At 41.0% G+C, this 27,850-nt stretch overlaps 1 protein-coding gene across 1 annotated transcript in view; it reads right to left on the bottom strand.

The window, feature by feature from the left end:
- Positions 1 to 12,512: 12,512 nt before the first annotated feature.
- The window catches only part of LOC309602011 (ADP-ribosylation factor-like protein 15), a gene marked incomplete at both ends in the record, with an annotated part of 207,235 nt that continues 191,897 nt past the window's right edge, over positions 12,513 to 27,850 (bottom strand). The window contains one exon of the mRNA XM_082335286.1: positions 12,513 to 12,665. Within this exon, the coding sequence (XP_082191412.1) occupies positions 12,513 to 12,665 (153 nt within the window). The remainder of the gene's footprint in view (positions 12,666 to 27,850) is intronic.

Below are 27,850 nucleotides of genomic sequence, written 5' to 3'. Positions count from 1 at the left end.
CCTGTCAGCCTGACCTCGGTGCTGGGAAAGGTCATGGAGCAGATCATCTTGAGTGCCATTATGCAGCAAGTGCGGGACAACCGAGGGATCAGGCCCAGCCAGCATGGGTTTATGAAAGGGAGGTCCTGCTTCACTAACCTGGTCTCCTTCTGTGACAAGGTGACCCGCTTGGTGGATGAGGGGAAGGCTGTGGATGTTGTCTACCTGGACTTTAGTAAGGCCTTTGACACTGTCTCCCACAGCATTCTCCTGGAGAAGCTGGCTGCTTATGGCTTGGATAAGTGCACTCTGCGCTGGGTTAAAAACTGGCTGGACGGCCGAGCCCAGAGAGGGGTGGTGAATGGAGTCAAATCCAGTTGGCGGCCGGTCACGAGTGGTGTTCCCCAGGGCTCAGTGTTGGGGCCGGTCCTGTTCAACATCTTCACTGATGATCTGGATGAGGGGATCGAGGGCACCCTCAGTAAGTTTGCAGATGACACCAAGTTGGGTGGAAGGGTCGATCTGCTGGAGGGCAGGGAGGCCCTGCAGAGGGACCTGGCCAGGATGGATCAATGGGCCGGGGCCAACTGTATGAGGTTCAACAAGGCTAAGTGCCGGGTCCTGCACTTGGGTCACAACAACCCCAGGCAACGCTACAGGGGTGGGGAGGAGTGGCTGGAGAGCTGCCTGGCAGAAAAGGACCTGGGGGTGTTGGTTGACAGCCAGCTGAACATGAGCCAGCTGTGTGCCCAGGTGGCCAAGAGGGCCAATGGCATCCTGGCTTGTATCAGGAATAGTGTGGCCAGCAGGACCAGGGAGGTGATGGTGCCCCTGTACTCAGCACTGGTGAGGCCGCACCTCGAGTACTGTGTTCACTTTTGGGCCCCTCACTCCAAGAAGGCCATGGAGGTGCTGGAGCGTGTCCAGAGAAGGGCAACGAAGCTGGTGAAGGGTCTGGAGCACAAGTCTTATGAGGAGCGGCTGAGGGAGCTGGGGTTGTTTAGTTTGGAGAAGAGGAGGCTGAGGGGAGACCTTATTGCTCTCTACAACTGCCTGAAAGGAGGCTGTAGCAAGGTGGGGGTCGATCTCTTCTCCCTAGTAACAAGCGATAGGACGAGAGGAAACGGCCTCAAGCTGCGCCACGGGAGGTTTAGGTTGGATATTAGGAAACACTTCTTCACTGAAAGGGCAGTCAGGCATTGGAACAGGCTGCCCAGGGCAGGCGTTGAGTCTCCATCCCTAGAGGTATTTAAAGAACGGATAGATGTGGTGCTCGAGGACATGATATAGTGATGGACTTGGTAGTGCTAGGTTAACGGTTGTACTCGATGATCTTAAGGGTCTTTTCCAACCTTGACGATTCTATGATTCTATGATTCGTTATTTAAACAGCATGGTCCAGAGCAGTGTCAGTGAGGACAACCTAATGATCCAAAGGTTCATTTGCAAGTAATGTATTTTGCAGATACACTCTTCAGCTAGTAGTGATATCAGAAAATTAATTTACACATCAATTATTCACTGCCAGGCTTGCTGGGCTGAAACTAGTCCAAACCTAACAAAGGGGACAAATTTTAACATTTAAACCAGATCATAAACTTTCCCAAATTTGATTGCTTGAAGTGGCAAAACTTCTAGTTTCCATATTACCCAGCAGTTTCTCTTTTAAAGAGGCAGCTGTGGAATATCCAAAGTTCTTAGAAACTTCTCTCTACATCTCTGGGTGGAAGGTGTCCAGCACAAAGTTTATAGTCTATATCTTTACATGCCAGTAAAGGCATGAGCCCCATAGCTATCAGAAAAAAACCACATTCTGGTGTATTTGAGCACTTCACAAGTTAATGTACCCCCAAAGCCCCATATCTATGTCTAAAGCAGCAGCAAAACAGTATCACATCTATGGAAAGGCTCAGAGAGTCGAGGAAGCAAGGGTCAGAAATAGGACTAATATTTAAGAATTCATTGTTCACATCTGTGTTCCCCCCTCCTTACCACTCACCTCCTTACCGCTCACTTTTGAAGTCAAAATGATGTATTGCTTCAGGATGCTGGTGGGTAGGGACTTTCCAGCAATCACAAGGCTGTAGGTGACAACACGTGTTTCACAGCTCTGAGCTCATCAAGTCCTTGGAGAAGGCCACGTGCTCATGTTTCCTTCACTCCACTGATCTTCATGGGAGCACACTCTGAATAGCAGTAACTTGGGGCATAAAACTCAGACTCGGGGGGAAAATCAAAATGTTTCCTAAGTTTTTGATAGCATTTTTGTGAGCAAGAAACACCCTCCCCCTGTCCCCAGACGGCAAGAGCAGGTTAACCGTGGCAGTTAAAGAAACACAAAGGTAAGCATGGCAGGAAACCAGGACATTGCAAATGGCTTCCCATGCCCAAAAGCCAACTCCGCTGTCACTTAAAACAGCTTTGAAACCTATCGTCTGCATCACCTTGCATTTCTGAACTATAGACACCTGCACTGGCAATCTGATGACACTCGGCTCAGCCCCGCCACAGCCGCCCAGAGCCCGGCTTGCCGGCTCTAAGAGGAACACCATGTGCTCAGACGCAGGTGCTCCGATTACAGAGGCAAGCTGGTATGCCTGAAAGCGTAGGGGGGACAGTTGCTGTTACACGGAGGTACTTCTCTGAAAGAAGCAGTAGGGAGGTCTGAGTGGCACACTAGTGGAAAGGCCTTGCCCCGGGGAAGGGGAGGCCTTTCACATGTCTCCTCCTGTCGACCAAGGAGCGGGCTTTGATCTACCTGGGATGACAGTGCACCAAACTGTCTCTCATTCAAATGAATCTGCCAGACATTTATGAGACATTCCTCAAAGAGTCACCAGCAAAGGGCTGCAAAGGAGGGTGGCTCCTGCCCATGCTCCTTTATGTCTCCTCACCGCCTCATCTGTCTGCCAAACAGGCCTGCTGTGATTTCCCCCCACATCCAGGCTCAATTTGTATGCAAATCCTCCCTCATTTGTTCTTGCCCCCTTCAGAAAGGACAAATTTAGTATAATAACTGTAATTGCTTTAATAACATGAAAAAAACCGACACCTTTATGGGACCAACAATCAAAGACTGAAATTGCAACACAGCATGACAGGTGTGGAGGCATGCCACCATTACTGATTTTCACATTTCAGTATTTCTTTCATTGTCTTGAAAAGTGCTTATCTCAGTAAGCCAGGCATGGACAGCTTGTGGCTCTTGAACCCCATGCAGTTCATAACAACTTATGCAGGGCTCCCACGCTAGAGCCATGCTGCTGGTGAGCAGGGGGCTCTGCTGGGACAGTGGCTGCTGGGCATTTGAACCCCTCTCTGGAGGAAGATGTGGGTCGGTATGACCTGGTGAGGTAGAGCCGCTATTAATATCTCCTCAAATTGGCATCTCCCCTCAGGCTCTGTGGCGCACATATTAAATATCTTATAGTCTACAGGTCATAGGTTCAGGCAGATGGTAATCCCTGCTTCCCATCAGAGAGCCGGAGGTCTCAATGCCATTCGCAACGGTGGCCTATATATCTCCAATTACGTTGGACTAAACTTCTTGGCAACTTTTCTGGTTTAATTCCAAGATTAGCAAATGAGAATCTATTATTTTCAGCATCAGTCAGCTGGACCTGGGCATGCCTGATCTTGGCTTTTAGTTATACTCAAACCCATTGACTAACAGTTACATTTTCTAGTTATTATTTGCACTGTAACCTATAATTTTAATCATAAAACTGAACCTCAGAGCTAGTTTTCCTGTAATAGCTCCTGCTTTACTAAAAGATAAACCCATTATCAAAGATCAGTTATTGCATGAACCAGAGTTCCAAACAAAAATATGGAAATATAGAAATGCAGAAAGATGGTGAGAAATGGGTCTTCATACACACTCAGGTAGAGGGAGGCCACAATACTATGGCTCATCTGGAGACAGCTGGGAATGAACTGATCCTTTTGAGTGCAAGGCAAACTTTATGCCTGCCTCAACAACCACTCTGAGGGCACACTTGCATGATGCAGGAGGGAATTATATAAACAGGTGTGAACACTGAGGGGTTTTTTTTAAATCTTACATGCAGGCAGGAATTAAAGGATCAAATCAGTAACTGAAAGCATTGATTAGTAGAGACCACCTCCTTCAGGCCTTAATCAGGTTAGATGTGAAGTGGTTCTCATAGATGAGCTGCTTGAGAACACGCAAATCACCAGTATCCCGGTATTATAAAATGCCAAACTTAAAAAAGGGAACAGTTTCTCTTCCATTTGATTTGACCCAAGCCTAAAGGCAAATCTGCCTGCTGAATCTCTCACAAGCAACCAGAACAACAAGATTCACCATCCCAAAGCAGTTTTATGGAAGATTTCTCCTCAGCATTGAGAACGGAAAAATCAAATAAGGGATTATTTTTTTTTTTCTCTACAAACACTGTATGCATTTTCTTTAATGTCCAGGTCACCAATATGTCAACGTATGAAAACATCACACAACATTTGACCTTGATATTAAAATTCTTCAGAGATCAGAAGCAACTGCTAAAAATAGGCAAGATATTTATATAGTCCATAATAGTAGACTCCTATATTACAGGCACCTCTCAGTGGAGACAGGCCTGAACCAAAACCTCAGGTCCGCATATTAGACCAAAAAAAAGAAAACAAATAAATAAAAAGCTAAAGTTCTGTCTCAGATCTCAGAATTGGGGCTACCAGGAATGTTCCTGGTTCTGCTAAAGACTTTGGTGCTTGAGTGTTTGGTACTCTTCATGCTACAGAAAAAAAAAAAAAAAGCAAAAAAAAAAAAAAGCTCTTTAGTCTGACAGTGAGCACTACAGTCAGCTTGCCATGTGAATGAAATGAAGGAACCCAGAGGAACAAAATATCAGCAACATACTGCTATCTTTGGGTAAACATTTGTTTGCAATATCTTTTTAAAATAATACTGTTGACTTCAGTGATTGACGATTTCATCCCATTTATCACTGACAACTAAAATTATTTTTTCAGCTGTGAATCATGTTAATTGTGGAAGCCAATAGGGAGGAATGTGAGGTAAATGGTCTCAATACCTTTAGTATATGTGATGACTTCACCAGACTTGCAGTACTGTATTTAGTGTAACCAAAAGGTCATGCTCTATATTTTAAAGGTAAACAGTGAACTTTCTGCATTAGTCACACTCCTGCAAATCAAAATATTTTTAGAAAAGGCAATTAGCTTTTTTTTTTTAATTAACCTCAGTTTCAGATACTTAAAGGAAGGCTTTCAACTTTAACTGACACATGTGTAAACCAGCAAGGATTACAACTATCTCATTGGCACACAAAGCAATTTAGTAAAGATGGACTAAGGCTGTTATAATTTACATTATTGTCAATGAGTGCTCATTTCCTTCTCTGTAGCAAGGTAAATATTGAGGCAATGATGAGATTGCATTATTCATTCCACTGGTAAATAAAAAAAGCAATTTCCCAGATACTGCAGTTTAATCAGTGTTAATTTTAAATGGTACAATCCCATTCACATCTTGAATCGCTACATCTTACAAAGACACCATACATGGGAATGCTATAATAAAATAATTCTGATATAGTTTTGCTAATAGACATTTGTTGTTACAAGCATTAAAAATATACATAATTTTGATACTGGCAGAAATGTGGTCTTTGAAAGGTATACAATAACACTATGTAGAAGTTCAAAAAAATGGAATCTACTTGTAATTTGGGGGCATAACCTTCTCTGAGGATATGCTATTAAACATGGTAGTACACAAAGCCTGCTATGAGATGTACATGAAGCTTTTGTTTCAAAAAATAGCAAGATGTGCATTAGTGGAAAATAGGTATGTGCTTTCAAGTAAATGAGATAAGGTGACACAGGAAAGGAAATGCTATTTTAGCATATGGTAACAGAACGCAGAATGGATTAATTTCTATAAAAGACATTTTTAAAGTGCCAACCTTAACACACAGCAGGAATTTTTGCTTTAAAGGGACTGTGTCAAAGTTGACAGGCCCAAAATGTAACCTGCCATAAAATTAAACTTTTTACGAAATGCCCTTTTGATACAGAAAAATCTATCATCAACTTTCCAAATCCAAGACTGTCACACTGTTAAAATACCAAGTACTTTGCTGTGTGATTGGCCATTAAACTTGGTTTCGAAACATGTATATGCAAGTCATGATTTTGCTCTCTCCTCCACAGTCTTTGGGACTATGCAAGATATTCATAGCATTTAGACAGTACCAGATCTCTTGTTTGGGATTGCCATGATTTAGCATTTCAGTTAGTGGCAATTCATAAAAAAGCTATATGAGACTTCTGTACTCCAACAGTAAATGTCTCCTTAGAAAGAGGGCAGTTCTTCATTTATGAAAGTTGCCAAACCACAAAAGGATTTATTTTTGTCTTGTTTTACTTAATACATGCAAATACTTTCCAATGCACACTGAAATGCAATAAATTATAGTTACATGGCATAGTGATAAAAATGAACAACAGCATTTCACTATTTCAAGGTGACAGGTAAAAAAGAAGTGCTGTGATTGATGGTTTTATTTTTTGTCAGTTTTAGCTCACAATCTAATAGTGAGAATTGAGAAAATTAATTGTGAATCACTTTCCTTATATTGCACACAAGCATAATAGAAAGCTACAATTCATGCCTCTTACTTATTAGCATGTGGGCAGGTTCTCAAATATAGATATAGATTTTTCTATGAGAGGAAATGTTTCTGTGCTTAGAAATTAACTATATAATAGCTTTTTATTACAAATATGCTCTTTACCAAAACCAGGCTATTTTCAGGCAATGAATCACTCCATTCCCATAAAAGCAGTATGGCTGGGCATGGATTATCTGTTATCCCTCCTCTTCACACCCTCAATTCTTAATTTTCCGTAATTATCCCAAACCAGCACAGGACCTTTTGCTAAACACTTTTGTTGGGTTTACTGTAAACCTGACAACCAGATGATTAAAATCTGTCCCTTCTGTTCTCCCCACCTTATTGCCATAGAAAACTGGAGCTGCACAGACTACTGTTAGCACCAATATTCACATTTGAACATATGCCTTTTCTAGACAGTTTCAGTGATTCAAAAATGAAGACATATTTAAGACATCATAAATGGAAGTGCTCAACATGCTTGATGCACAAACATATACTCCACAAATGAGGCCGTCCTGAATATATTCCATCAAAACCCACCAGAATACCACATATTACATTTTCCTATGAAATCTGGTGAATGAGCAAGCAGTATATACAGTATACTTTGGCTTCTCTAAATACAGATGTGATAAAAGCTAAAATATATTATAAGCAGCTAGTATTAAGCATAAATGTCTCATAACTAGCTAAATTAGACCTGATCTTCAGTCCAACCCACACAATGAAGTTAGTGAGTTCACCCATGAGGGCTGAGGATTGAGAAGGGTAATGATCTTTTTCAGTCTCTTCACCTAACAGAATTGAGCAGCCCTACTTGATTTCAGGGGTCCTTTTCAACTGAACTGATACTGAAAAGGGCATGGTTTTTGTTTTCATGTAGGATATAGGACTCTCTCATCCTCGTGTTAACCTAGGCCCTGGATAACTAACCCTACAGCTAACACAAACAGATGTTTTAATTTGTTTGAACTATTAGGTCAAAGGGCTAATGAGCTAATGAAAATTCTTTCAAGAGCTATTAAATGAGGCATGATTAGCAGATTTTTCAGTTCCTATTTATATGAAACAAAAGAATAAAGAAAATATTCTGAGTTTACAAATCTTTCATTTCCATCAGTCTCAATAAGAGGCAGCTTTAAAAATACTAAAATGAAAAAAGCATACCTCAGGAGCTGAATCAGCAACTCCAGTCCGGCTCAGCAGTGCTGTACTTCCATCAGCTGTTACAACTTGCGTTGTGAGCATCTCTTCTACTCAAATAGTGTTTGATAGTACAACATTAAGTTGTCTTAGCAAGCTTTTATTTTTCTCATAGTATTTGCCTTTGCTCAACTTCTGTAGCATTTTTTTGGTATATGTACTTTGTTGTGTCATTTAATTTAAAAATAATTTCTAGTCATATAAACATGTCCCCCAATTTAACATTATGGAATAATTGTATAAAGATTATTCCAACCTCTGTTCCAGCAATAAACCTGCAATATCTTTCAGATATATTTCTGGAGTAACAACATCTTGCTGTGGAAATAAATCAGCCAATTTTTTTATATATATATATATATATGTAAACATGTAGCTATGTACAATTTAGCAATGCTTATACAGTAATATTTGTTTTCATCTAGGAGTAAATAATTTATCTTGAAGATTCCAAATCAAGGTAATACACCATGCTCTCAAACTGGCTACTAGTAGTAGTAGTTGATAGTGGAAATCATGTATAAATCACAAACAGTACAAGTTCCTCATGTCAGCAGTTGTCCACCTGAATGGGTCAACTTCTGTGTATAGACACCGTATTTTTAGTATAAAGTCAAGATAATATGGCAGTTAGTTAACTAATACTTTCAACAGTAAAGATACAAACTTTTGTAATATAAATTAATTGCCATTACAAAAAGGCAACTGTATTAACTAATATGGTACAAAAATCTGCAACTTCTATAATGAAATGCAAGAAGTTAACTGAAATAATACATCACAGATTTTTGTATAGCGCATTTGAAGAGGCAAGCTAAGATACACATGGAGCATTATACAGCAAGAAAGAATATAAAAACCCACTAAGATTTAACTTTTTTCCATACAAATGCTAGAAGTACAAGTACAGGACACAACATGGAAGCAGTAAGATTACCAGCTCAGAGTGGGTAGACAAAGAAGTCTTATTGACAAGTTATAAGGCATTAGGCAGCAGACAGAAGCTTGCCAAAACCAGAAGTTGTTGGATACTGATTGATAATGTTTTCATTCTGACGGCTGAGACACCGCAGACAGTCACAGGTCCGAGAAGCAGCCCAATGTGGGCACATACACATACAAAGTAATTTAACAAATGTATAAAGAACATTAAAGCACAATATCTTTTTTAAAAAGACAGTGTTCACTCCTTAATGAATTTGCATGGAAAGTAGAGCCTAGTGCCCAAGTTTATTTCATCTAAATGATGAACATATGTGAAAAGTTTTTAAAAAAAGAAAAAAGAAAAAAAGAAAAAATAAAAAAAAGAAGCAATTGAGATTGGTCATCTGAATAAAAACTGCATGGTGCTTACATATTCTACCATGGCCAGAACATTCAAGAACACTTTAGACAAGGAAGTGTGACATGAGCTGCTATGAACATTTTTAATCCCTCCATAAAAAGGTGAAGGTGTTTATAGACATTAAAAAGGTACACATCCATTAAGTCCATCTACAACACAAAACCGCAGAAGAACTACATTCAAAGTAAAGTTAAGTGTTGGTCTTAGCCTTAAGCAGCAATGAAGTATTGTTTCAACCTGTGGTGAGGAATGATCACTATATTAGTAAGAAAAAGCATATTCAAAGTAATTTTGGGAAAAAAAAAAAAAAAAATCACTGCTCCTGTGCAGTTGGCATTTTCCTAAAGAAAAAGCATTAAGCATCAAAAGGTCCTAGTCTAAGCAGACACTGGTGTATGCTAAAGCCATATTCTCATTGACTAGTTGGGCCTTTTGTATGTTAGTCATGTAGCACCTTCCAACAGTGCATAGTTGGGAAATCATGACCAAAATATAACTCAGAAACCCTAAAGTCTTTGGGCCAGACTCACTGATGGTACAAGTAAGTACAGTTCCAAGAATGCAATACAGTTGGGCTTATTTTCACTTGTACCTTTTGGTCCATAACATATGGAAAAGAAGGGGAAAACCAGTGAAAAAAATTTCTCTCTCATCTTCTAACTAATGCTCAATGAAAAAGCAGTAAAACCTCTAAATCCCTTTTTACCTCCCCAAACTGCCTGCCTTCTCTGGGAAATAATTCTCTCATTCCTTCCCACCATTTCTTATTTGTCATTGCCCCTAAACAGGATAGAAATCCAGGGACCTTTTGGAAATCTGGAGACTCTGTAACCTCTAAGCTCATAGAATCATAGAGTCATAGAATTGTTAAGGTTGGAAAAGACCCCTAAGATCATCGAGTCCAACCGTTAACCTAGCACTGCCAAGTCCGCTACTAAACCATGTCCTCAAGCACCACGTCTACCCGTCTTTTAAATACCTCCAGGGATGGGGACTCAACCAATTCCCTGGGCAGCTTGTTCCAGTGCCTGACTACTCTTTCAGTGAAGTTTTTCCTAATATCCAACCTAAACTTCCCCTGGCGCAGCCTGAGGCCATTTCCTCTTGTCCTATCACTTGTTCCTTGGGAGAAGAGAACGACTCCCACCCTCTAGTTGTAGAGAGCGATAAGGTCTCCCCTCAGCCTCCTCTTCTCCAGGCTGAGCACCCCCAGCTCCCTCAGCCTCTCCTCATAAGACTTGTGCTCCAGACCCTTCACCAGCTTCGTTGCCCTTCTTTGGACACGCTCCAGCCCCTCCATGGCCTTCTTGGAGTGAGGGGCCCAACACTGAACACAGGACTCGAGGTGCGGCCTCACCAGTGCCAAGTACAGGGGCACCATCACCTCCCTGGTCCTGCTGGCCACACTATTCCTGATACAAGCCAGGATGCCATTGGCCCTCTTGGCCACCTGGGCACACTGCTGGCTCATGTCAGCTAAGAGAGAGAGAATTTGGAACTGTAAATCAGATCCAGTTCCTCTTTAAATCCAGGGAAAGGAGCTTCCTTAACCCATACAAGAGAAACTGATGGGCAGCTGGGCCCCATCTAAACTGTGCAGAGAGAACTGGAACCAACATAGGGCTCCTCTCTGTATTTTACAATGAACAGTTCCAGTTCTTGGGTATTTCCAAGAGTATGAGGAATGAGGCGATTGACCTGGCAGGAAAGAGAAGAAAAACAAAGCAAGAAGAGATGCCCTTTAGGCTTTCTGCCTATTCTGTCACAAAATTAAACAAGGAGCTTACCAGTTTTCCAATCCATGGAAACTGAAAAGTAAACAAAAACACCTTATAAAATCATTTTTTTTAACAAAGAGTAAAATTGCAAGTAATAGAGAAATGGCTTTTATAGGCCTTTAAAAGCTGATCCTTTCTATTTTCTTATTCCCAAATAAACTAATGAGAAACTACAATAAACTTAAAAAATAAATGCTCAGAGTGGAAAGATATGTTGCTTAAAGCCCTGAAAAAGGAGTTACAAGTTTCAAAATACAAGCAGAATCAACGAGGAACCACTGACACATCACTACAGTTTGTGTTTGCAGACACTCATGCACAAGGGTAGCTGAATGCACAAGGCACAACATTCAAGGTGTATACCAGTCTAGTGACTGATCTGTGCATACTCTGTTGTGACTGACAATGGTGAACCAGTGACCTGGCATGTTTCTTTTACAGACAAAATCAGTTTATAAGATTTTAAAAATCAACAAAAGGCAGCCAAAAATCTGCAAACCTACAATGGGGAAAACTTGGAAAGAGGAAATATGCACTGTGTTACTGGAACCAAATGAGATTTTTCCAAATGTATTACAAATGTTGTTTCCAATGAATACGTTTTTGTCTTTGTAACATTTAGCCCAGAGGAAGTTTGAAAGAACAAGTTATAATCCCTTGAAAAGAGAAGCTTATAGTACAAACACCGGAAGGCCCTTAATTGTGGTATAGATGCCTTGGCAATCCTTATTTAATATCAGTCACACTTCTAACTAGCAATAAAGCCTCCACAGCTGAATTAACAGATATTTGTTTTGCTTCTCTTATGGAAAACTACTTTCAATGAAAATTATTACTTTATCCAATTTTTGTGTATTTTCTAAAAATATTGTTATTTAGACGACCAGCTTATGTCACCTATTCTTCACAAATACTGTTACCCGCACACATCTGTGTGCTAATTTCCCTTTCAGGAAAATTTTAGCAAAATAACAGTTCTGCCTTTGACAAGGTTATGCAGTGACTTTAGAAGAGGAATCAACTAATGTCAACTGTGTTTTCATTTAGTAAAACTTCAGACTAACCTTTGCATTAACATGAAACTCCTTGCCTTTAAGGTATCCTATTAAGATTCTCAGTGGCTGTGCTTTCCAGACCGCAGGGTCTTTAAACAAGCTAATACAAATTAGTCTCACAAATCCTTAAGACATTAGTTATTTTTTTAAAAAAAACAAGGTAGCAGGTAGAATTCCTCCTTTGCAGACTATGTTATTTTTGTGCATTCAAAATTTCCTATCAAGGATGATGGCAATGCAAGAAAGCAACATGTAGTGTGCAGAACTAGTGGTAAACCAAGAGGATCTCCCTGTTTCAGTAGTGTAGACAACTTTACTGGAAATAGTCGTGTACCTGATTCACAGAATATCTTTTTAACAAAAGGACATTCTGCACTAACTGTGTATAAACAACATATCACAGCACAGTCTTAATACCACACCATAATTAAGCTGTGAGCAGAATGAGCAGGTACAGTGATGCCTGGAGAATCACTCTTCTCTTGTTTCACATTCTTGAAGGTTCGAAGTCTCTCTCTTCTAACAAGTTTATAAGAAGGGAGAAGCTGTCTTTTACTGCCTCCATATCATCCAAGGAGCAGGGTTTAAGAATCCAGCGCTTTCCACGTGCAAGTGGCTCAAGTTCAAAATATTTTTTGATCTATTAAGAAAAATAAAGAGACACCAATGTATTAATATTATAATGACAACACACTGCCTCTCTCATCTAATTAAAAAAAACCCGCCACCCAAAACATCAAAAAACAACATGTAAAAGATCAGGATACTAATTTTTAGAATCTTACCCATAGCTGTTCTTATAATACAGGTTATATGACGTGATCAGAAAGTGTTTTCTTTAGGGGTGAGTGTCCTGCTTGGAAGCTACCATTCTACCCATACATTTAACAGCATGGGAGGTCTAGGGAAGAATTATACGAACTTAAGGCAAAGAGCAAAGCACATGAAGCAAGTGTTCAAAAACATAGCCAAACCAGCAAAAGTAACTAAAAAATTTTAGGTTACGTTTGTACCTTAATGTTAAAGCTGTATGTTTCATCATACTCTTATTGGTAAACACTTAAGATGCAGAATTTGTTTCTTAAATTAATTTTGTTTTTTTAATTAAGCATAGAAGACTATCACACTAATGTGATTAGAATAGTAATAAGTATTATATGTGAGACATGATGGCTTTCTATGATGGTCTTTGTCCAAAATCCAGCATGTTCCAGCAGACTTCAGCTGCTTATTAACAATACCTAATAACGCCTATGAAGAAGGAAGCCTTTTAATTAAACTAATTCCATTTTTATTTCTGCAGCAACCATGCAGCAAGGAGGCATAAGAATATGATGCAATATAGAATTGCAAGTTTTAAGGTGATTATAAACCTTTGACAAAATAACCGAGGAAGATGCAGTTTCTTGGAAAGACCAATCATCGCTGATGCTAATTACACCAACTTTCAATGCAGAAACACAGACCCACAGAAAGACTGAGAAAGAAAAGATTTTCATTTAGTATACTCCAATCACTTTTCAAAATAGCAAGTACAATATAAAAACATATTTTTGATCCTATTAATGCCTTGTAGGAGAAGACAGCAGTTTGCAGGTTATTTTGGTCCACAGATTACCATTTTCATAAAAATTTTAGTCTTTGATAGTATTTGATCCAATAGTATTTGATCCAAAAGTCTACTCATGTTTGACTTCTCAAAACAGACATTTAGTTTTTACATCCAAAATTATATCCATCAAAACTTGCTATTGTCAACATACCAACAGAAATATTTAGTGCTGACTTAGTTTGCACATTCTTGTTTCTTGTAATTATCGCCAAATATTCTTAATTTTCTTTTATCACAGACTGAGCCACAAATACGCAAAACAACAGGAACAGTTACTCGTATTGTGGTAGGCAGTAGAGGCCCCAGACAGAAAACCGGAGCCACACTGTGCGAGGCTCCATGTGCAGGGGAGGAAAAAAAAAAAAAAAAAAAGGCTTCCAAAGCCCAGACAAGTTGCAACATCTCTATGCAGCTCTTATAGTGTCTATACAACAGTTTTGTTTATCATCTAATAATGTATTCTAATCGAAGAAACCGACTGTACTTGTATCAGCTCACATAAATAAGAATTCAACTGTGACAATGTGTCAGGAAGAGTTTCTTATTTTTTAGAAAGGAATTTTGAGCAGAGCTTCTAGTAATAAATATCAGAAAAAAATGGTGGTTTTGATATGGGAATTTCTGCTTCCCACAGCTAAGATACAGGTGAAACCTTTTAAAATCTATTTCCAACAAAGCAGAACTGTAGCAATAACAACCTGCAAACATTTGAAAATGAAGCGCGGTACTTGACATTCACTTCCCCTCAAACAAATTTCAGAAAACACACAAGTTGAAATAAATGGGACTTCAACAACCAGTATTTTAATATTAGCATACTTACTTTTTAGCATTGCTATCTCAGTGCCATATTAGTATCTGATATGTTAGCACGGTTATACATGATCAGAACCTAAATACTAATCTCTCTAAGGGATATACTGCAATGTCTCCTGCAGCTGAAGTGACACCAAATTGAATTTACCCCCATTAATATATTGAATTAATAGCACTGATCATAGTATTGAGAGAAGCAGGGTAAGAAAGCTCTCTTGCGTGTTTCAGTAACAGCTTCCTTGACTGCTAAATAAGGGGAGGAAGTAAAAGCCGCACAGAAACATAATAAAGCAAGGTGTCAGTGCAGCTAGCTGATAGAGCAGTCTGCTGGTGTTAAGCTGACAAATATGGCTGAGTAATTTGAGATGTTTCGGACCCACAACCCGGAGGATGTCCACCACACCCCCTCTACTGGAAGACTATTGCCATCAGCCCCTTGAGCTCACTGAAGTCTGTCCATAATCTTATTTACATAGCCTCTTGAATTAAGGCTATACCATATGAAGAAATTATTAGGAAAAGGTCATTACATTGTAAGGAGAGTACTTGGGTTTAAAAGCATTAAATCTCTAAATTTCTATTTCAGCATCAATTGATTTAGTAAAACAAATTTTGCAGAGAAATTATTTATTTCAATGTCCAACATTGATTAAAATTTATTTTTTACTATTTCTCAGTGTGTAATCAAAATGTAACAAAATCAGCAATGTGCTGTCATCATTTTCCACACCTAAGGAACAGTTCAGAGTATCTGCATTAATAGGCCCTAAATGAATGATGAAATTAGTGATCATTAAGCAGTGGCTTTTGAAATGGGAAGTTTTGATAATGGCACGAAAGCACAACTGCTTGTATTCACATAAGTAACAGCTATTTTGTTCATACCTACAGAGAAAAAAGGATTTGCTAGATGACTTGTCTCTCATCCAAATATAGAAGAATAACACTAATCAGCTTACAAATAATAAATAACTAATCCAGAAGTAGCACAGAAGTGATGGATGCCAAAGCAAAATATAAAGACTCAAACATGCTTCAGATGTCTGACACATTAGACATGCATTTACATACTGGCTTTGCATTTTTAAGTGTTTACTTTGGGATTGTTAAATTTTTAAGATATAACCTTAGAAGAAAATACAAACAATTAAATCCACATAATTTTAAGACTTCTTTACTACTATTTTACAGGATCTCACTGTATGTTTCAACTCCACATGGGGGCCTTGTTTTATAGAGAAGCTGACATTATACTTATGCCACATTCTGAAGTCAATAAAATCTAACAATACACATATGCAATTATTCTTACTCTTCCCACACTCCATCTTCTAAGTCCTATTCTGCTAGCACAATACACTAAACATATGGTTATCAAATGTTGCTTAACCTACATGCTAGAAAAGTCAAGACATAATAAAAGGATTGATGCCCAGAACCTCAGCTGGTGTAAATTAGCAGAGCAGTGTGGAACTGATGTTACCAAATCGATCTACTTCAGCTGAGTAACCAGGCCCTGCTGAAAGCTTTTATATGTTCTATTACTGAACTTCATCTAGCCAGTTCACAACACACATGAGCATAAGACATATAGGATAACTTAGATACTGTAGTATATGAATACAGAGTCATTTCTATCTATTACTGAACATGAAAAAAGCTGCTTGAAAGTATTATTTTTCATTCAAATTCAAAATTTTAATACCGAATTTCACCAACACAAAAAGGCTTCCAACCCACTCTGATTAATCTGTTGTAAACAAATACAAAAAGCAGGCAGTCACTTATATTACCAGGCTGTATTTAGAGAATTTAATGGATAAAATATTTTTTCATCCATTGCTGTTTTACTGAACAATTTTGCTGGGAATAAAAAAACGTGTATATCTAATCAAAAGCTGCACGGCCATGTCAGTGTCCTCACTAATCTGAACTTTTCAAAGACATTTACAGGATTAAGCAAGTACTACTGCAAGAGGGTGACTGGTGGAGGTATGAATTAAACTAAAATTGCCTAATTTGTTGAATCTATATTTCATCCACAAGAAATAGTTCATTCATTTATCTCAAATCCGCATGGACAAGAAATGCGGTAATAACAGGAGATTGGGGTTCCTCATATTCATACTGTAAATGTTTCATTGAGCTGTGATGCTGAGATTAGATTTTTGGACACCATAAAAATCTGCCTTTTGGAGCAATGGTTTAGAAGACCCAGGAGAGAAAGGCAATTTTGATTGCCGAGTCCATGAACAACAGAAGTGCTGCCTGTAACAGTGACCAAAGCATGCACAAATTCAGTATCTTTGGAGAAGAGAAAAAGGCAAAAGTCCATCACATAACATTAAGTTTTAAAAAGGGAAACTACATAAAATGAGTAACTTAAAGAAAATTAACTGTGCAGCTAAAAAGGTAAAATGCTTGCAGGTGGCATAGAAAAAAAATACCATAATTAGAGGCTCAGAGTAAATTTATATTGCTATAGAAGAATTTAAAAGAAACAAAAAAAGCTTTCAACAGTTGTAATAAGGAAAAGGATGGTATTAAAAGTAAAAGAAGTCATGTCTAAAAAAGGAAAACAGAAAACAAAAGAAAGGAAATTCTGGCAAATTAAATAGAAACCACAAATGTTGACCTACTAACCATAGAGTGGAACCCATTGCTTAAATCACCACTGACGATACTTCACATATGCCTGCTCGTATGCTTCTTCATAACAGTGATCTCATCTATGTCTAGAGGGATCCCTGTAATGCACCTATGTCTAGTAAGCACTCCTCCTAAAACACCTATACCTCATATTTATTGACTCCATATGGAATACCTCTTATGCAACAGGGAGGGGAATGGAAGTGCCTCAGCTGATGGGAAGGGACGGTGATATGCTGTGGTCTGGAGCAGACCTCCACAGCAACCTATGCACAGGGCTATTCCCAGGAACACTAGTTTGAGGTTAAACAACACTATCAACCATCAAAATGCTCTTAAATTCTAGTTCTTTGAAGTTAAATATTTATTGCCAGCTGACTTCTATATGCCACTGAATCCAAAGTCTGTATATGCAATGCTAAAAATTTGCAATGAATCAATTAAATACATAGTATGCTAATCAGAATTATGTAACTGAGCTGCTTTTTTGGGGGGTTTAAAGTACGACCTGCTGAAGTAAAACCAAAAGAAAAGACTATCTTCTTCAGTATTTCTGTGTGATGGTAGGGTAAGCAATTTCTCCAGACAAGATTTCAAAACCATCAGAAGCCTTTTTATACAACTCCTCACAGGTAGTGGTGAATGCTTTACAAATTAGTATTTCTAGTTTGTACAGCTTTCCAATTTTTTTTTTAAATTTTCCTTTTTACAAAAGATTATCTGAAACACTTCCAACTGAGTTTTGTACTTAGCTTTATAATAGACCTGGATGATATTTTTGGCTCGTAAGTCTTTACGAAGAGGAATACAGTCACTTATACACATATTCCACAAAATAATTTACACAGTGGTCTGTGGAACAGATGCTATCATCTTCAGTGGCCACAAGACACTACCCTTTTCAGATTGCAAGTGACTGCTGAAAGAAATGTATTTTAAAGATGATTTCTAACTCTTCTGAAAGAAGAAATAGGATGCCTGGCAAATCAGCGTAGACATGCCGTTCCAAACAGAGAGCACGCAGTAGTGTCAAATGCAAGTGTGAGACAAGAAAAAGGGGAGTGAGCAAGAGAGCTGGAAGAAGAATACAGAGGGGTGCTTACTGTAAAATATAAAATATTGCATAATCTATCAGGATGGAGAGAGTGGAAGATTTTTTAAATGGATAAGTATTTTTTATACAGATACATACAGTCATGTAATAATGGGTGTGGAACAAATAAGACTGATGAGAATGAGGACAGAAAACTGCTGAAGGTGCAAATATACTACTGAGATTTGCATATATGTGGATGAAAGCAAAGATAGACTTTGAGGCGCTACTAGCATCTATCAGTTCTTTTCATGCAAGTCTTTACCATGCAACAATGTACTACGGCATATTAGATTTCTTAGGTTACATTCTGTTAATTTGTTCAAAAGCAATAGTAAGAATCAGGTAACTGCCAAAAACATACACCTGTACTTTGCCTTCCATGTCTCATTCACCCAGCATATTCTGTTTATATAAGCATGTGCTTTTCCTACAACTTGAAGACATACAGATAACATGAGAATGGCAGCAGCATATCTATATAGAGAAAACCAGAATTCCAGATGATGATTCATAGAACCAGTGCTGGGCTGGACAACCAAGACAGGGGCTCACAATATCCAACCCCCAAAGTGAGCAAAACAGCATCCCTTCTTGAGTGATGAGTGAAAAAATGAGAACAGAGAAGGAGGCATTGTACAAAAAAGCATGCAATGAAAGCACAGTAAACCAACATTTTCCTTCAATATCTACAGCTTTAATTTTTTAATTTATTCCAAAGAATGAATCAGGAGAGAAGTGGAAATCAGATAACAGATTTTCAAATGCAGTACTAACCTGTAATTTCTCTGTAATGGACTGTACATTTTCACCCCACAACTAACCCTTTAAGTTACTGCTCCTATTCATAGAATCATAGAATCATAGAATCGTTAAGGTTGGAAAAGACCCTTAAGATCATCGAGTCCAACCGTTAACCTAGCACTACCAAGTCCACTACTCAACCATGTCCTCGAGCACCACGTCTACCCGTCTTTTCAATACCTCCAGGGATGGGGACTCAACCCCTTCCCTGGGCAGCCTGTTCCAATGCCTGACTGCCCTTTCAGTGAAGAAGTGTTTCCTAATATCCAACCTAAACCTCCCCTGGCACAGCTTGAGGCCGTTTCCTCTCGTCCTATCGCTTGTTCCTTAGGAGAAGAGACCGACCCCCACCTCGCTACAACCTCCTTTCAGGCAGTTGTAGAGAGCAATAAGGTCGCCCCTCAGCCTCCTCTTCTCCAGACTAAACAACCCCAGCTCCCTCAGCCACTCCTCATAAGACTTGTGCTCCAGACCCTTCACCAGCTTCGTTGCCCTTCTCTGGACACGCTCCAGCACCTCCATGTCCTTCTTGGAGTGAGGGGCCCAAAAGTGAACACAGTACTCGAGGTGCGGCCTCACCAGTGCTGAGTACAGGGGCACCATCACCTCCCTGGTCCTGCTGGCCACACTATTCCTGATACAAGCCAGGATGCCATTGGCCCTCTTGGCCACCTGGGCACACTGCTGGCTCATGTTCAGCTGGCTGTCGACCAACACCCCCAGGTCCTTTTCTGCCAGGCAGCTCTCCAGCCACTCCTCCCCCAGCCTGTAGCGTTGCCTGGGGTTGTTGTGACCCAAGTACAGGACCCGGCACTTAGCCTTGTTGAACCTCATACAGTTGGCCCCGGCCCATTGATCCAGCCTGGCCAGGTCCCTCTGCAGGGCCTCCCTGCCCTCCAGCAGATTGACCCTTCCACCCAACTTGGTGTCATCTGCAAACTTACTGAGGGTGCCCTCGATCCCCTCATCCAGATCATCAGTGAAGATATTGAACAGGACCGGCCCCAGTACTGAGCCCTGGGGAACACCACTGGTGACCGGCCGCCAACTGGATTTGACTCCATTCCCCACCCCTCTCTGGGCTCGGCCGTCCAGTCAGTTTTTAACCCAGCGCAGAGTGCACTTATCCAAGCCGTGAGCAGCCAGCTTCTCCAGGAGAATGCTGTGGGAGACAGTGTCAAAGGCCTTACTAAAGTCCAGGTAGACAACATCCACAGCCTTCCCCTCATCCACCAAGCGGGTCACCTTGTCACAGAAGGAGACCAGGTTAGTGAAGCAGGACCTCCCTTTCATAAACCCATGCTGGCTGGGCCTGATCCCCCCCTTGTCCCGCACGTGCCGCATAATGGCACTCAAGATGATCTGTTCCATGACTTTTCCCAGCACCGAAGTCAAGCTGGCAGGCCTGTAGTTCCCCGGATCCTCCTTCCGACCCTTCTTGTAGAGGGGCGTCACATTTGCTAGCTTCCAGTCATCTGTGGACCTCCCCGATTGACCAGGACTGCTGATAAATGATGGAGAGTGGCTTGGCAAGCCCCTCTGCCAGCTCCCTCAGTATCCTTGGGTGGATCCCGTCTGGCCCCATGGACTTCTGAGCATCCAGGTGGAGGAGCAGGTCGGTGACTTTTACCTCTTTGACAACTGGGACTTCATTCTGCATCCTATCTCCATCTCCCGGCTCAGGGGCCTGAAAACCCCGAGGATGACCAGCCTGACTATTAAAGATTGAGGCAAAGGAGGCATTAAGTACCTCAGCCTTCTCCTCATCCTTCGTGGCAAAGTTTCCCTCTGCATCCAACAAAGGAGGGAGATTCTCCCTGGCCCTCCTTTTGTCGCTGATATATTTATAAAAACATTTTTTGTTATCTTTAACGGCGGTGGCCAGTTTAAGTTCTAGCTGGGCCTTCGCCTTTCTAATCTTCTCCCTGCGTAACCTCACAACATCCTTGTAGTCCCCCTGAGTCACCTGCCCCTTCTTCAGAAGGCGGTAGGCTCTCCTTTTTTTCCCCTGAGTCCCAGCCAAAGCTCTCTGTTCAGCCAGGCTGGTCTTCTCCCCCGCCTGCTCGACTTACGGCACATGGGGACGGCCTGCTCCTGCGCCTTTGAGATTTCCTTCTTGAATAACATCCAGCCTTCCTGGACTCCTTTGCCCTTCAGGACTGCCTCCCGAGGGACTCTGTCAACCAGACTCCTAAACAATCCAAAGTCTGCCCTCCTAAAGTTCAGGGTAGCGGTCTTGCTGACCCCCTTCCTTACTTCTCCAAGAATCGAAAACTCTGTCATGTCATGGTCACTGAGCCCAAGACAGCCTCCGACCACCACATCGCCCACCAGGCCCTCTCTGTTCGTAAACAGCAGGTCCAGCGGGGCACCTCCCCTGGTTGGCTCCCTTACCGGCTGCGTCAGGAAGTTATCTATCATCTCCCCCACGCTCCAGGAACCTCCGAGACTGCTTCCTCTCTGCTGTGTTGTATTTCCAGCTGATATCTGGTAAGTTGAAGTCTCCCAAGAGAACAAGGGCTGGGGATTGTGAGACTTCAGCCAACCGCTTGTAGAAAACTTCGTCTGTTTCCTCATCCTGGTTGGGTGGTCTGTAACAGACTCCCACCAGGATATCTGCCTTGTTAGCCTTCCCCCTGATCTTTACCCATAAGCACTCAACCTTTTCATTACCACTGTTGCTTCCTCTCTTACCCACTGTGTTTTCTGAAGTACTTTAGGTTGCAACAGATACTGTCTGACAGCTACATACTTACAGTTAAAGTGTTAGAATATAAAATCCTAAAGAGTAATCCTGAAAATTAGCCCTGGTTAAAGTCAGATATTTGGAGGACATCTAAAAATCACATTTTTTTTCCCACATACTACATAGACACAAAAATGCCAATTTACTGCATTTAAGGACAATTTTCTACACAAGTTTATTCTTAGCATATCCAAATATATTCTTAAGATATCCTAAAATAACTGATTGAATTTAAGATCAATTTAAACAGAATAATTTGCTTAAATTGCTATCATTGCCCAAATATGTTAAAAAAAAAAGGAGCATATCCAAAGATAATTTTACAAGAAACCTATTAAAAGCTTTTACTATACCACCACTCCTCTCTACCTTCTCTCACTCAGGTTTGGTTTTTTGTTACATCTTCAGTTAAATAACTTAAGGAATACAAACTAGTAGAAATTCAACACTCAAGACCTTTAAGCAGATATCTTTCAGAGCCTTTCAGAGTTTTCTTAGTTTTTTTTTTTTAAGTAGACTGCAGATATTCATGGTTTACTTCAGAATACAATACTAACAACAGAGTATACTGATTTCAGCAGCAAAACATGCTAGCTTTAAATACAGATTGTGGCTTCAACTAATAACAAAACCTGAGACAGAGGTACACAAGTGCTGAGTTTTACCTCCCTCCCCCAAGTTTACCTGTTGAATGTCAAAATAACCTTTAGAATAATGAGATATCCAAAGATCAATCCTTATTATGACATCCCTTCTGCAAATGGCATGTTTTCTGTTCAGATAACAGTTAAACAGCATTTTCTGGAGAGGTGTATATGTGATGGTTCATCTGTGTTTGCTTGAACATGTATATAAATCTAGTACTTGAAAAAAATAACATCTGTATACCGTGCCCACATCTGCAAAGCACCAAAACACTGTATGGACATGTATTCTTGTATCAACAGAGAACAGGATTTCTAAGGGTTTTGTGGTTGGTTCCCCACATTTACACTGGTGAAACCGTTCCAAGCCAGTATGAGCACAAAAGAAAAGCCATTTATTCAGCAGTAGCTGTGGTTCTCCAAGATGTGTGCTCTCATGAACAGAAGATTAGACAGCAGTCATGCCTATTCCACTTGTTCCGTATCAGGTACAAAGCAGAGTGTATAAATGTAGGATGGTTTCAACCTCCCTTCAGGTCCTTTGCTGATGGGAGTATTCGTTATGTAGTGTCCGCACAGAGGCAGTGGAAGCCCATAACTAGCTGCAATTAACCATTTCTGGTTTGAAAGCAGAAACTGTGAAATAAATCCATTTTGGAAAAAGCTAATGTACAATATTTCTGAAGCAAAAAGTGCCCCCAGAGACCCTTGCACTGCCAGCTTCTGTTCCTGACTCCCAGGACACCATGGGCTCTGTGACCCGCCCAGTTCCTCCAGTGCCAGGAACTTCTGCGGGAGCTGTTTCTGAGGACTTCCTCCTAGACCTCCAGTTAGTGGAGGCAAATCTGTGCTTTGGATTTTCTAGGTCCAGGCCTCTGGAAGCACCAATGCTTCCAAACTCACAATAAGCCACCACTCTAAACCAGGTATTCCAGGCAGCTCCAGACTCATCTCCATTTCTTGATATTAAATAACTCTCCACCTAGAAATATGGCAGAACCCTTTCATGCTCTCTGACTAAGACCTTGCTTGAGTAAGGCCCCTCACAGCTTCCAGATTCCTTCATAAAGCACAAGGAAACAGAGTAAAATTGCACAGCTCAAGTCAGACACGGTCCTGTACACAGGGATATAGAGAACACCCTTGTGCACAACCAATTTACCACTACCTCTAAAATTTTAGGAAATGCATGAAGAATCATAGATAAGGCAAAAAGGGAGCACTTTGAGAGAAGATGTTTTTAACCAGGTAACTGAGCTATTTCCAGTGTTGGGAGGCAATGGCAGTGAACTACTGCAGAAGTTTGCAGTAATGATGCTGGAAAAGCCAGGGATGACCAGAAGGATTTTGAGAAGATGGGTGAACACAATGAGATGTTGAAGAACTGTATGGTTCTTTTGACTTAAAGGTAACAGGCTAGAATCTCTCTTTTTCCAAGCTCCAGCATTATTCCTTCCATTACCATAAGTTGTAGTAGGGAGTTCTACCTGTTTGAGAAGTCTTTAAGTAAAAGGTCCCATGGGAAGGGACAAGCAAAAGAGTAATGAATATTCTTCACTCACCGCACCAAGATACCACTTGCCCTATATTATCCTGACCCTCACTTCAAGGAAATGATGAAATAATAGACAGTAGATCAAGAATTGCATACACATAAAAGAAAGATCACACTGATATCTCAGGATATCAACCTTCACATAAAAAAACCCCATACCCAAAGAAACCACACACCTCTCCAAAGAATGCCCAAATTATAGGACAGATAGCCAGCATCTATAAAACTTATGGCCTCCTTGAAGAAGAGCTACTGGTAATAATACTGAAGATGCTTAAAACAGGATCTGTAATAAAGCTATTGTTACTGTGATTAAGTGAATTAAGGATTGCCCTTGTATGCCTAGACTGTGGAGTGCCTTTACAGTGTCACTGAAAAGCCAAATTTCTTCTGAAGAAAAGCACCAGAAGGCAGGAAGATTGTGTCATGGTGATGCCCCAATTCTCATGGTTATATCAATGAAAAACAAAAGCAGGCATTTGTCAAGTGATTCCAACAGAAAGGGAAACCCGGATTCTGCAGGCTAACAGGCAGCTTCTTCCCTCTACCTCTAAATCTGACTTGCAGTTTTACCAACAGGTCTTAGCGTTACACCTTGGGTAAGCTTCTCACTGGAAAGGAAATTGTATATAGCAAATATATAGATGACATTAACTTTTTAAGCAGATGAGAAGATTAATACCAGTTGACTAAAATATCTTCGTGAAACAGATTTTTCTAAGCACTCTCCTCTCCACTCACAGAATAACCTACCTATTTAAAAATGTGGTCTAATGAAGGTATAATCACCTCTTTAAATTTTGAGGTTCAGTGCTCAAGGTAAGTCTCAATTCTGCACATTTGCAATTACTAACTGAGTTTTCTTTACATTAGAAATCACCATATGATAAGTTTGCTGACCACTAGTGGCAAACTAAAAGGTTATAGTATATCACTAGCTTTTTGAGAACATACTTGAAATTTGCACCATTTTACCACTTCTTAATAATGAACTATTAAATATGACTACAGCTAAAAAGACCTTAACTAAGTACCAGGCCAGGAAAGGTTCTGTATGTTGAAGTTAATGAGTTTAAGTCCCAAACTCACATATAAGAAATAACCAATTATCCTGTCTGAAACACAGGCTTGTAAAACTCCCAGTTACTTATAAAAAGGTCTTCTACACACGAGTAAGATGTTGTTTAAATGACTTGTTTGACTAGATGCATTCACCATGAAATTGATTCTTTTAAACCATTATTTTTAAACTTGATAGAAGTTAACTGTGTAAACTGAAAATGAAAAAAAATTCTGGCATTATAAAGTGTAGGTTTCAGTATGAGTTTAGTATTTTATGAGATTGAGGGTTACTTGAATGAGAAACTCATCAAGAACAAAGTCATTTGTAGGGCAGAAATTGAAAGGTTTGATACGATTAAACTATTCTGCCATTTCATAGAATCATAGAATCATAGAATCATAGAATACCAGGTTGGAAGGGACCTCAAGGATCATCTGGTCCAACCTTTCTAGCACAATCTAGACAAGATGGCCCAGCACCATGTTCAGCTGAGTCTTAAACGTGTTCAGCGTAGCGGAGTCAACCACTTCCCTGGGGAGATTATTCCAATGATTGACTGTGCTCATTGTGAAAAATTTACCTCTCGTGTCCAATCGGAATCTCCCTGGGAATAACTTGTACCCATTACCCCTTGTCCTCACCATGGGACTCCTTGTAAAAAGGGAGTCTCCATCTTCTTTGTAGCTCCCCTTTAAGCACTGGTACATGGTGATGAGAGCACCTCTAAGCCTCCTTTTCTCAAGGCTGAACAAGCCCAGCTCTCTCAGCCTATCCTCATACGGCAGGCTGCCCAGACCCTTGATCATCTTGGTGGCCCTTCTCTGGACCCCCTCCAGCCTGTCCACATCTTTTTTGTATAACAGGGACCAGAACTGTACACAGCATTCCAGGTGGGGCCTGACAAGCGCCGAGTAGAGTGGGATAGTGACTTCTGTATCTCTGCTGGCGATGCCCTTTTTGATGCAACCCAGCATCCTATTGGCCTTCTTGGCGCAGCAGCACGCTGTTCACTCATGTTGAGCTTCCTGTCCACCCGGACCCCCAGGTCCCTTTCCACGGAGCTGCTCTCTAGCCAGGTGGATCCCAGTCTGAGCTGCACTCCTGGATTCTGTTTTCCCAGGTGCAAGACCTTACACTTGTCCTTGTTAAACTTCATAAGGTTCCTGTTAGCCCACTCTCCAGCCTATCTAGATCTTCCTGCAGGGTGGCTCTCCCTTCCAGAGTGTCTACTTCCCCACTCAATTTGGTGTCATCTGCAAACTTCATCAGGCTACACTTGATCCCGTTATCCAGATCACTTATGAAGATATTGAATAGCGTTGGGCCCAGTATCGATCCCTGGGGGACCCCACTTGTGACGGGTTGCCAGTTTGAAAAAGAGCTATTTACCACCACCTTTGAGTGCAGCCCGCCAGCCAGTTCCTCACCCACTGCACAGACCACTTGTCCAGGCCATAATGCATCAGTTTCTCCAGGAGGAGGCCATGGGGAACCGTATCGAAAGCCTTGGAGAAGTCCAGGTAGACAACGTCAACCGCTCGCCCCATGTCAACCGAGCAGGTCACTTTATCATAGAAGGCCACCAGATTTGTCAGGCACGATCTGCCCTTAGTGAAGCCGTGTTGGCTTTTCCCAATCACGTGCTTCATTTGACTCGTGATGGCCCCCAGGAGGATACGTTCCATAACTTTCCCAGGGACTGAGGTAAGACTGATGGGCCTATAATTACCCGGATCCTCCCTTGAGCCCTTCTTGTAGACAGGGGTAACATTCGCCTTCCTCCAGTCCTCTGGGACATCCCCCGATCTCCATGACTTCTCGAAGATTATAGAGAGTGGCCCCGCAATGACATCAGCCAGCTCTCTCAACAGCCTCGGGTGGATGGCGTCAGGGCCCATCGATTTGTAGGGGTCAAGCTCCTGTAATAATTCACATACTAACTCCTTCTTCACTGATGGTGGGTCTATGTTTGGATCATCCTGGATTTTTGTTCTCAATGCCTGGGATCCAACAGTGTTGGTAAAGACAGAAGTGAAGAAAGTATTGAGACCCTCTGCCTTTTCAGCATTGTTGGTGACTGATTCACCTCTACTGTTTAACAGTGGGTCTATGTTTTCCTTCTTTTTCCGCTTGCAACTTACATCATACCTGAAGAACCCTTTCTTGTTATTTTTGACATCTCTGGCCAGTTCCAATTCAAGCTGAGCTTTTGCCTTTCTAACTGCATCTCTGCACACTCTGGCAATGCCCTTGTAGTTCTCAGTGGACAATCTTCCACTTCTCCATCTCTGGTACGCGTATCTTTTTGTTTTAACCAGACCCAGGAGCTCGTGGTTGAGACAAGGGGGCCTCTTGCTCTGCTTACTTCCCTTTCTTCTATAGGGGTGTCCTGGTTTCAGCTGGGATAGCATTGATTTTTCTTCCTAGTAGCTGGTATAGTGCTGTGTTTTGGAATTAGGATGAGAAAAATGTTGATAACACACTGATGTTTTAGTTGTTGCTAAGTAGTGCTTATACTGGTCAAGGACTGGCTGCTCACGGCTTGGATAAGTGCACTCTGCGCTGGGTTAAAAACTGGCTGGACGGCCGAGCCCAGAGAGGGGTGGGGAATGGAGTCAAATCCAGTTGGCGGCCGGTCACCAGTGGTGTTCCCCAGGGCTCAGTACTGGGGCCGGTCCTGTTCAATATCTTCACTGATGATCTGGATGAGGGGATCGAGGGCACCCTCAGTCAGTTTGCAGATGACACCAAGTTGGGTGGAAGGGTCGATCTGCTGGAGGGTAGGAAGGCCCTACAGAGGGACCTGGACAGGCTGGATCGTTGGGCCGGGGCCAACTGTATGA

This window comes from Platalea leucorodia, assembly GCF_965183815.1.
Source record: "Platalea leucorodia genome assembly, chromosome: W".
Classification (NCBI taxonomy): domain Eukaryota; kingdom Metazoa; phylum Chordata; class Aves; order Pelecaniformes; family Threskiornithidae; genus Platalea; species Platalea leucorodia.
This window is presented reverse-complemented; position numbering and strand designations above follow the sequence as displayed.